The 11,058-nt window shown below is 45.0% G+C and overlaps 1 protein-coding gene across 1 annotated transcript in view; it reads left to right on the top strand.

The window, feature by feature from the left end:
* The first annotated feature begins 2,134 nt into the window (after window positions 1–2,134).
* The window catches only part of LOC105887409 (zinc finger protein with KRAB and SCAN domains 7-like), a 17,368-nt gene continuing 8,444 nt past the window's right edge, over window positions 2,135–11,058 (top strand). Inside the window, exons 1-3 of the mRNA XM_023515921.1 lie at window positions 2,135–2,492; window positions 4,299–4,798; window positions 10,091–10,306. Coding sequence (XP_023371689.1) covers window positions 4,376–4,798; window positions 10,091–10,306 — 639 coding nt within the window. The 5' untranslated portion in view covers window positions 2,135–2,492; window positions 4,299–4,375. The remainder of the gene's footprint in view (window positions 2,493–4,298; window positions 4,799–10,090; window positions 10,307–11,058) is intronic.

An 11,058-nucleotide genomic window follows, 5' to 3' on the forward strand; every position in this document is an offset into this window, starting at 1 on the left:
AAGGACTGTCCAGATAGATGACATCAAAGGGTCTGAGCAGTTTGGGGGCAGAGACTCTCTAGGTCTAACTATGCTCCTCTCTTTGTTGTTAAATCCTGAAAATCCCTAGGAACATGCTTCTCATAGCTCCCCCTACTCTAGGCAGGGCTTAACAAGATGGTAAGGCACAGTGGCATAGTAAGTGCTATAGATATCTTCTGTTGTTGTTACATACATATGGGCTAAACTTTGCAGGCCTTAGCAAGAATGCAGGGAATGAAGTGAGAGGAAACAAGGACATTAAACACAATTGTAGAAAACACTTATAATACTTACTGTGCGCCAGGTACTATTCTAAGTGCTTTGTATATTTTATCTCATCCAATCCTCATAAACTCTACAATGTAAGCATACTATTATCCCCATTTTTACAGATAAGAAAGCTATAGCATAGACAGCTAACTAATTTGCTCATGGTGTGACACTCAGGGTTCTACTTTGGGACGCTGAGTAAATGATAGTACTGTTTACTGGGAACATGGGTAAAGCTTCAGGACTGTGAGTAATGAGTTTTACTTCAGGTATGTGGAACTTTGGTTACCTATCTGTTACCTCTCATACCAAAGCTTATATGATGGTTTTCAATAAAGGGTAGAGTATAGAATTCCTGAAGGGCTTCTGGGGTTGTCTTTGGCCCAAATGTAGGTGCCCCAACATGTTATATGGCAGGCATCACAGAGCATGTCTTGCTTACTAGGGCCTGATCCAGTTGTGGTAGATAAGCTCCACAGTGCCGACCACAGAAGCACTTCTGAAGTGTAGACACACTGCCAAGATGGGCCTGGCTCTTTTTTTTTTTTTTTTTTGAGACAGAGTCTTAAACTGTCACCCTGGGTAGAGTCCTGTGGTGGCATCGCTCACAGCAATCTCCAACTCCTGGGCTCAAGCGATCCTCTTGCCTCCCAGAGGGCTAGGATTAGAGGTGTGAGCCACTGCGCTGGGCCTGGGCCTGCCTCTTGACAATGAAAGTCAACCACTTGTGCAAAACAGCTTCGAAGAATAAAAACCTCAACCTTGGTTTCCAGATCCTTGTGTTTCCTACAAACTGCAGGATGACCCATGATCAGGGAAACTAGAAACTGGGGCTAAAAGCATTTGGCCTAAGAGATGTTTTAGCCAAGAACTCTGAGCTTCTGAGACCTCAGTGGACTAAGGGCCATGTCCAATGGCAGTGTCAGGCAAACTCTGGAGCATGACTTTTGATGCCTTCGCTCCAGATATATAAGGAAAACATGTCAGGGCCAGAGGTAGGCCCAGGATATCTTTGAAATATTCCTGATTCCTAGCTAACCCAGGAGACTGCTTACTTTGAATCCGGTAAAGGACCTACCTCCTGAACTACAAAGAGATAGTAGTTCGTGAATATACGTAGTTACTTATTTCCTTGTTAGCATCTGCCCTTCCTTCACCCATGGACATCACACTTAAGAGGCTGTGCCTCCAAGGGCACAACAAGGTTAGCAGCAAAGACCTGTTCACATCCTGCTTCTGTATGTAAACCATTTTTCATTCTTTTTTTTTTTTTTTTTTTTTTGAGACAGTGTCTCACTATATTACCCTCGGTAGAGTGTCGTAACATCCATAGCATCACAGCTCACAGCAACCTCAAACTCCTGGGCTTAAGTGATTATCTTGCCTCAGCCTCCCAAGGAGCTGGGACTAGAGGCGCCTGCCACAACGCCCGGCTATTTTTAGGTGGTTGTTGTCATTGTTGTTTGGCAGGTCTGGGCTGGGTTGGAGCCCGCCAGCTCCGGTGTAGCTCCGGCCGCTGAGCTACAGGCGCCGCCGGGTATAATGGGCTTTTGCTATGCAGTGCCTATGTGTTACCTCACTCAGCGCTCGAAAGTGGGTAAGAGCTATGCTCCGCATTTTTCAGACACGAGAACAGGTTTAGAGGCTGGATGTCTTTCCCAAGTTCACTTGGAGGGGGAGGGGAAGCGCTGGGGTGAGTCTAGGTTGTCCACCTTTGGTCTAAGGGGAGGATGCGCGCGGCCTGGGGCTTTGTGTGAGGCCGGGCTCTGGTTTCGGTCGCTGGTGGCCGGGAACTGCCGGCAGAGGGTCCAACCAGCTTTTCGGGGCGCGGGGACGCGCGGGCGCACCCCCACAACAGACACTTCCGGGAGCCTGGAGGAGCCGGAAGCTGAGGCCTCTCTCGCTTCCGGCTCGGCCATTGTTTTCGCTTCGGCCGGTGGTAGAGGTATCTGGTGTCGTTCCTGAGTGATAGCCGCGAGGGGGACCGGGACAGGGAAGGAAGCGCGGCCAGGGACAGGGTCGCGGCGGGGCCGACTCCCGGCGGGACCGCGCTTTGCCCTGCGGCGGGCGGCGCGGTCCCGGTGACGCTCAGAAGCCGCCGCATGTGGGGCCGCTTCTTTGTCGCATTCCTATGACCAGCCGTGCTTAGCACGGAGTCGGGCACCTGCGAATACAGCGAGGAACGGGGCAGACGTGGCCAGGTGAGCGGCGCCGCAGAATCCTGGTTTTACACGAAAGGTAGATAGTCGTTTTCCCGGCCTTGTACTAGGTGATGATGCAAACCTTTAGGAATGGGTCATCTCCACACTCAGAATTTCAAACACTAAATGTGATTTGGAGCTGCTGGTCATTCGGAACAGTAAGGAAAGTAGGAAAATAGCCTGAACTCCTTAATTGTATGAGGTTTTAGAGCAGAGACTAAAGATTATTTTGAAGTCCGTCATTGTCTTTTTAAAGAAATTGAGGTTCAGAGAAAAATAGCTTATCCAGGAATTTGGGATGCATGGTGAATTGGAAGCACAGCACGGACGCCCTTGTTATACTAAGGTGCTCCTTTTTTTTTTAGACAGAGCCTCAAGCTGTCCCTACAGCAACCTTCAACTCCTGGGCTCAAGCGAGTCTCCTGCCTCAGCTTCCCAAGTAGCTGGGACCACAGGCGCCCGCCACAACGCCCAGCTATTTTTTGGTTGCAGCCGTCATTGTTGTTTTGGCAGGTCGGGGCTGGATTCGAACCCTCCACCTTAGGTGTATGTGGCTGGCGCCTTAGCCACTTGAGCCACAGGCGCTTAGCCAAGGGTGCTCATTTTCAAAGTCCCCCCCCCTTAAATATCAGCTGAGTGAATCACATTCATTTATTTTACAATGTGCTTCTGTGTGTCATGTATGCACATGTGTAAAAAGATGAATGGAAGTCATCCCTGCCCTTTGAGTCCTCTGAGAAAGTGGGGGAAGACAGTCGTTTAAACCACAAATAATTAGTGTTGAGAAGTGCTCTAGCACGAAATTCAGACTGAGGTGATAACAAACTTAAGCCTCCAGAGCTCAAGAAGGCTTTCTACAGGAGGTGCCTTGAGTAGAAAAAGATCTTATATTTTCTGACTCCATCTGCTTCCTTTTCCTTTAGTAGCTGTTCAGCAGTTTGGAGGGTGAGAGTGGTGAATTTTACATGAAAGAGTTAAAATAGTGAGTGGTACGCAAAGAAAAGCTACCGAGTTTCTTCCTGGAGCAATCAGGAAAGCCTTCAAGAGAAAATGGCATTTATTCTGGGTCTTGAGAGATGAGTTTGTCAAAAATGGAACGGAAGGAAAAAAAAAAGGCCAAACAGGGAAATAGTATTATGTGGTTTCTGGCTACATCTTTAGAACTTTAGTTCCAAATTTTATTGTGCAGCTTTATCAGTAAAAGAGTTTTGATTATGCACTCCCTAGGTAAACTTATTTGCAACGTAAAGATGTGTACTACTATAAAAATACTAATGCACATCATAAAACATATTAAATGGGCATTAAATAACAACTTGGTATTTTCTTTGGAATATTTTGCATTTCCCACATTGGAGACCATTGCTGTCTTTCTAACCTGAGTACTTGCGAAGAGTGTAGGGGACGTGGCTAGATCAGCGATCTTAGGCTAAAATGTGAAGGACTATGAATGCTAGGGATAGACCAGGGATGGGATACCTGTGGCCTCCTGGATCCCTGAGTGTTGCCTTTTTACTTACTACAGTAAATCTAAACTTACTGTATTAAAAAGATTTGATCTGTGAAATTTGGATTAAATCAGAGGTCCATAGACATTTAGGTTTTATCCTGTAGGAGATAGGAGCCACTGAAATTTTTAAGAAGGGAAGTCACTTGAAGAGATGCTTAGATTGTGTACTTCTTTCCCGGGAGTTTTCCTTTTTAACTCATTGGAGAATCTGTCATCAGCCTGGAGCTGAATACTTTGGAGATTCTGATTTCTCTTTTATTTCTCCCATCACCCTTTTCCCCAACCCTGCAAAACAGCTTCTAAGTCCTGAACTACAGACCATCATTTTAAGCAGACCAACTACAGCTGGAACAAGCTTCTATTTGGGGTCACAATGACCACTGGAGGCAGGGGAACTTTAGGCCTTGTCCCCAGGAGTGCTATTTTCCAGAAGCAGGAGGGACGCCTGAATGTGAAGCAGGAGCCAGAGAGCCAGACGTGGGGACAGGGCTGCAGTCTCCAAAAGAACCACCCTCCTGTCTGTGAAATCTTCCGCCTGCACTTTAGGCAGTTATGTTACCACGAGATGTCTGGGCCACAGGAAGCTCTGAGCCGCCTCCGGGAGCTCTGCCGCTGGTGGCTGATGCCAGAGGTACACACCAAGGAGCAGATCCTGGAGCTGCTGGTGTTAGAGCAGTTTCTGAGCATCCTACCCACGGAGCTCCGGACCTGGGTACAGCTCCATCACCCTGAGAGTGGTGAGGAGGCTGTGGCTGTGGTGGAGGATTTCCAGAGACACCTCAATGGATCAGGAGAGGTGAGCCACTGTCTAGCATGGCATCTGGAACCATTCTGTAGTGCTTGGGTTAGCCTGAAAATAGGCATTCTCCATTCCTCAGGCTCTAGACTGGTTTACCCTTAGGATTTCTGAATTTGTTCCATGGATAGAGGGGAAATGGTTTTGTGCTCTAAGCCATAAACAAAAATGCAAATCTTAGCTAAGTTCTGCAAATCACTGTGAAATACTGTGTTTTAGCTTCAGCCTGAAAATCACATAACACTCCTCTCAGACAGAGGAACTTCATGCTGGTTAGAACAAGAGGTTGAGGGAGGTGGACCTTTGGTTATGCTGATAACATTACCGTCATGTTCTCATTGCTCTCTTCCTTAGACTTCTCAGAATCAATTCTCTCCTTCCTGCCTCATAGGTTCCTTATGGGAGATGACATTTTTGGGTCTTGTAACAGTTTGTACCTTTTGCTAACTCTCCAAACCAAACTGGGGCATTTTTGCCTATTTAATTCTAATTTTGATTTTTCCCTGTTTTCTGAGATTCTCTCCAATTTAAAGCCAAGATAACGTAAACTAGATGAAACATTGGAAAAAATTGTCAGTATGATATACTAGAATGTCTGGCTGCTAGGCCCACATTGCTAAAGAGCTCTGTCAGTGTATATTTCAGTTGGGTTCAGCCTGAGAAGCAGAACCAGTAGGAGAGGAGGGTGTGTATCTATGTACATGTGAAGAGGTTTATTACTAGAAAGTGGTTTATGTGATTGTGGGGCTGGGTAGGCAAGTCTGAAATCCATAAAGCAGGGCGGAACTCTGGCACAGATGAAGCTGCAACAGTGCACAGTTGAAATTTCTTCACGGAACCTTCAGCTCTGCTTGGCCTTACAGCTGATTGAGTTAGGCTGATTGATCCATCTGCTGTCTAGGATAATCTGCCTTACTTAAAGTCAACTGATTAAGGACTCTAAGCACATCTACAAAGTACTTCACAGAAACACCTTGATGTTTGATTAGTACCAAGTTGACATTTCGAAAGATCTTTATACCATGAATAAATTAGCTACTCCTATTGAGTCTCAACTTGTTCCTGTGTAACCTGAGCACAGTACATTAGAGTTCCCTCTGTGTTACCTGTTTGCACTTTTTTTTGAGACAAAGTCTCACTTTGTTGCCCTTGGTAGAGTGCCATGGCATCACAGCTCACAGGAACCTCATACTCTTGGGCTTAAGCAATTCTCTTCCCTCATTCTCCCAAGTAGCTGGGACTACAGATGCCCACCACTACACCTGGCTATTTTTAAAAATATTTTTTATTTAGAAGCAGAGTCTCACTTTTGTTGCCCTAGGTCTAGTGTGATGGTGTCTCAGCTCACAGCAACCTCCAGCTCTTGGGCTTAAGCAGTTCTCTTGCCTCAGCCTCCTAAGTAGCTGGGACTACAGGTGCCCACGATAACGCCCAGCTATTTTTTTGTTGCAGTTTGGCTGGGGCTGGGTTTGAACCCTCCACCCTTGGTATATGGGGCCGGCCCTACACCCGGCTATTTTTTGTTGCAAGTTGTCATTGTCGTTTTAGCTGGCCCTGGCTGGGTTCAAAGCCGCCATCCTCGGTGTATGTGGCTGGCCCCGTAACCACTGTGCTACAGGTGCTGAGCCTGTTTGCACTTTTTGAGAAAAAACTAGTATATAAAATTTTTCAGTCTGGGCGTGGTGGCTCATGCCTGCAATCCTAGCACTCTGAGAGGCCAAGGTGGGTGGATTACTTGAGCTCACGAGTTCAAGACCAGCCTGAGCAAAAAGCAAGACCTTGTCTCTACTAAAAAAAATAGAAAAAACTGAGGCAAGAGGGTTGATCACTTGAGCCCAAGAGTTGGAGTTGGCTGTGAGCTATGATGACACCGTGGCATTCTACTCAGGACAACAGCTTGAGACTCTGTTTAAAAAAAATAAATTCTCAAATATCCAGTATATTATTTTATTAAGCTCTTACTAAAGACTGATTAAGTATCTGTCACTAGGGAATCCGTTTCAGTTGATGAAAATTTCAGTTGAATGTCTAGGGCTAGACATTTTTCCAAGAAGACCATCTAGTGCATGTTTGTCATTAACAAATCCGTCATCATTCATCATTTTCTGTGGGTAAAAAGTAAACTCACATGAACAAGTCAACCATCATGAGGGTCCAGAGAGCAGCTGGGCCAGCCGTGGCAATGACAAGTAGCTGATGACATATTTATTTTTTATTTTTATTTTTTTTAGAGACAGTCTCACTTTATCGCCCTTGATAGAGTGCTGTGATGTCACAGCTCACAGCAACCTCCAACTCCTGGGCTTAGGCGATTCTTTTGCCTCTGCTTCCCAAGTAGCTGGTACTATAGGTGCCTGCCACAACACCCATCTATTTTTTTGTTGTTGCAGTTTGGCCAGGGCTGGGTTCTAACCTGTCACCCTCTGTATGTATATGGGGCCAGCGCCCTATTCACTGAGTCACAGGCGCTGCCCTGATGACATTTAGAGTGCCATTTAACAAAGATGATGTAAGGAAAATTTCCCTATTTATTTATCCTTTGTTTAAGCAGAAGTGAATGCTCCCTCCCTGTAGCCTCAGAAAGAAGTGCTGTCAAGTCACATCCAAGAGAGTGACAAGGGAATGACTAACAGTTGACAAGGAAGGCAGTTGAACACTAATGGCTCCAGCCTAGGAGTGGGTCTTTGGACTCTGTTTCTTGCTCTACCATTGTTGTCAGTGTTAAATTTTCTGGCATGATGGGCAGCCCCATATACCGAGGGTGGCAAGTTCAAACCCGGCCCCAGCCAAACTGCAAGAAAAATAGCCGGGCATTGTGTTGGGTGCCTGTAGACCCAGGGATTCTGGAGGCTGAGGCAAGAGAATTGCCTAAGCCCAGGAGTTGGAGGTTGCTGTGAGCTGTGACATCACAGTACTCTACTGAGGGCAGAAGGACAAAGTGAAACTCTCTCAAAAAAAAGTTTTCTGGCATGAGGACAGGAGGGCAAGCTTGCCTTTCCTAGCAGGGGTTCAGAAGATGTTCATAGAATTGCTAAACAAGCTTTTCCTTGGCATTTTGCCAGGAGGAGATTAAGGTGGATCAGGGCAAATCAGAGTCATTCTGCTTGTTTGGAACTAAGCTTTTCTATCACTGCAGGAAGAGCATGTGCATGTGTGCCTGTTTGGGCTAGGAAAGGGGTGTAGGGTGATCCCTGGAGGGCTGCAGAATTATACAATTTGCAAAATGCTCTTATGTCCTGTATCTTATTTCAACTCCTACCAGGCTTACAAAATAAGCACTGCAGTAAAATGAACACAGATTAATTAGCTTGTTCAAGATAACATATCTAGTAAGCATTCCCTTATCCACAAGATTTAGCTCAAATGTGGTTATTGCTTTTAACCCCCAAGTGTGAGGACCAGGCCAGCTTCCTACATTCTAAGCCACTAGCTTTTCTCTAGTGTAAGAGTTAGAGTGAGGTTTTCATGCCTTTAAGAAAAGAATCTATACGTTTGAGTCCTAAATGGTGAATAAGAACTATACCAGGATTTATTTGTCAGTGAATTACTAAGTTGTATTACCACAGTGCAGTTAACTGCTATCTTCTGCTAATACCCACAGCTCTTGCATTAGAGAGCTATGACTACGAGTTCTTACAGCTATTTAAATTGCACATGAATGAACTTTATGGCTGCCCAGTATGAGAACTGTTAAGTGGTGAGTTTGAGAACAACAGACCCCAGGGAGCCTCCCACCACTATGCTGATGAGATACATATTAAAGACAGTAGATGGGCAAATCCAGTATTGCTTATTGAAGGAAAAGTTACTTACACCTAAGTTTTCTGCTCCAAATACTGGTAAACATAGTAACTATGGGATTATGAGGCACTGGTTTGATAACAGACAAGGGTTAGAAAGACAATGTCTATGCTCTGAGGTATTCTCAAGATCTCTAAAGAATGTTGTCTGATCTTATTCGATTTGTTAAATATAAATTATTGGGGAGAGGTAGTACATACTGAAAACAGTTTGTAGATAACACTAAAATCTCTTAGCAAAATGTTAAGAAGTCAATCAGCAAATTTCAATTGTGTATCAATTTTGGACCAAATACTATTTTGGAGCAAGTGATCAAGGCAAAGTTCTTACTTTCCAAAAACGTATATTTCAGTGGGTAAAAACAGACAATAAAGACATAAATAATTTAAAGATCAGTGAATGCTGTATAGAAAGTCTAATCAATTAATGTGAGAGTGACTATCCCTGCTTTGTTAGTTTGATCAAGGGACACTTCTCTGAAGAGAACACATATTTGCTGAGGGAAATCAGAAAAGTTATCTTAAGGTTTATCAGCCACTGTGCTGGAGTATCACTTCACCTATCAGCTTCAGTAGCATTATTTGTGCATAGTACACATAGATACACATACCTATAATTTTTTATTTCCTTTATACTTCTGATTTTTTTCTTTTCTTTTCTTTTTTTTTTTTTTTTTGAGACAGACTGTCACTGTGTCGCCCTTGGTAGAGTGCCATGGCATCACATCTCACAGGAACCTCAAACTCTTTGGCGTAAACGATTCTCTTGCCTGAGCCTCCCAAGTAGCTGGGACTTCAGTGCCCACTGAAATGCCCAGCTGTTCTTTTGTTGCAGTTGTCATTGTTGTTTAGCTGGCTCAGGTTGGGTTCGAACCTGCCAGCCTTGGTGTGTGTGGCCGGTGCTGTAACCACTGTGCTACAGGCACCAAGCCTGATTGTTCCTTTCTGTAGGTTAAGGTACTGAATTATACTCCGTGTTCCCTATTCTGGAATTACCCTCCTGGTTCCCTATTCTGGATGGTTCTTTATAAGGAAATTTATGTCTAAAGTCCTGACACAGTGGAAATGGTTTTAGAATCTAGGCTTCAGACTCCCACCAACAGGTTGACAGAAGAATGACAAGTAGGATTGTAGCCTTAGATTATTATTATTTGTTTGTTTTTAGAGACAGAGTGTCACTTTGTTGCCCTTGGTAGAGTGTCATGGCGTCACAGCTCACAGCAAACCACCAACTCTTGGGCTTAGGCGATTCTCTTGCCTCAGCCTCCCGAACAGCTGGGACCACAGGTGCCGGCCACAATGCCCAGCTAGCAGCCTTAGATTCTGATTTGACGTACTTTTCCCCCTGTACTGGTAGGGCGGGAAGGACACCATGGCTGTTCTTTTGTTTGGCTTGTTTGGCTTTTGTTCTGGGGGACAATGACTTAGAGGTTTTGAGGTCAATACTTTTAAGAAAATTCTTTTGTAACCAATTTTGTTTCCTTGTCTCTAGGTTACAACTCCAGCACAGCAACAGGAAATGCGTTTGGAGGAGATGGCAGCTTTGGGTGCAACAAAGGAATCCCCTCCTACCTCACTGCTTAGTGGAGGCTCAGTCCCTGGAGCCCACTTGGAGCCTCCTCATGGTCCAGGGCCACATCCCTTTCCCAGTGGGCATTTTGGTACTCATCTCCCCAGCTCTGGCATCATACCATGCCTCCCTTCTCGCGTCTAAATCTCCTTTCCTTCATTTCTGCCCATCTCCTTCCCTGTTAGAATCTCTCACTACCCTGCCATCTGTCCTTCCTGTTGACAGTCTGTCTGTTCCTTCCTTTGTTCTCCAGTCATTCATGAATTAAGCAAGTTTTGTCAAGCACATGTCATGGGCAAGGCTCTGTTGGAGACCAGAGAGATACAGTACATTGTAACTCCTTTCAAAGAGCTTGCTGTTTAGATGGTAGAGAGTCAGTCCCTCGCCTATATATAAATTCATGTAAGAAGGGGTAAACTAGTAAGATACATATATATGAGGTCTGTCCTTAGGCATTTGATCCTGTCCCAAGTGAGCCAAGTAGGCGTTGTAAAAAGGAGATCATAGGATAAAAAGTCCGACCCTTGTGGACTGGAACTGGTAGGAGATGCTTCATGAAGCAGATAGCGTGGATTAAACAGTGGAAAATAGGGCAGGATTTTGAAGGGGAAAGAAAAGTAGTAGGCATGTGATTAGAAACAAGTGTAAGCAAAGACTCTAAGCTGAGCATTCCTTGGATCTCATTTGGGTAGAGTCAGGGAAGGCTATGTTTGTTTGTTTTTTGTTTATTTAAGACAGAATCTGACTTGGTTGCCTATGCTAGAGTGCTGCGACATCTTAGCTCACAGCAACCTCAAACTCTTGGGTTCAAGTGATCCTCTTGCCTTGCCCTCCCAAGCTTCTGGGACTACAGGTGCCCGACACAGTGCCCAGCTTTTTTTTTTTTTTTT

Source organism: Otolemur garnettii, unplaced genomic scaffold, assembly GCF_000181295.1.
Source record: "Otolemur garnettii isolate 467f Iridium unplaced genomic scaffold, OtoGar3 scaffold00082, whole genome shotgun sequence".
In the NCBI taxonomy this organism is placed as follows: Eukaryota; Metazoa; Chordata; class Mammalia; order Primates; family Galagidae; genus Otolemur; species Otolemur garnettii.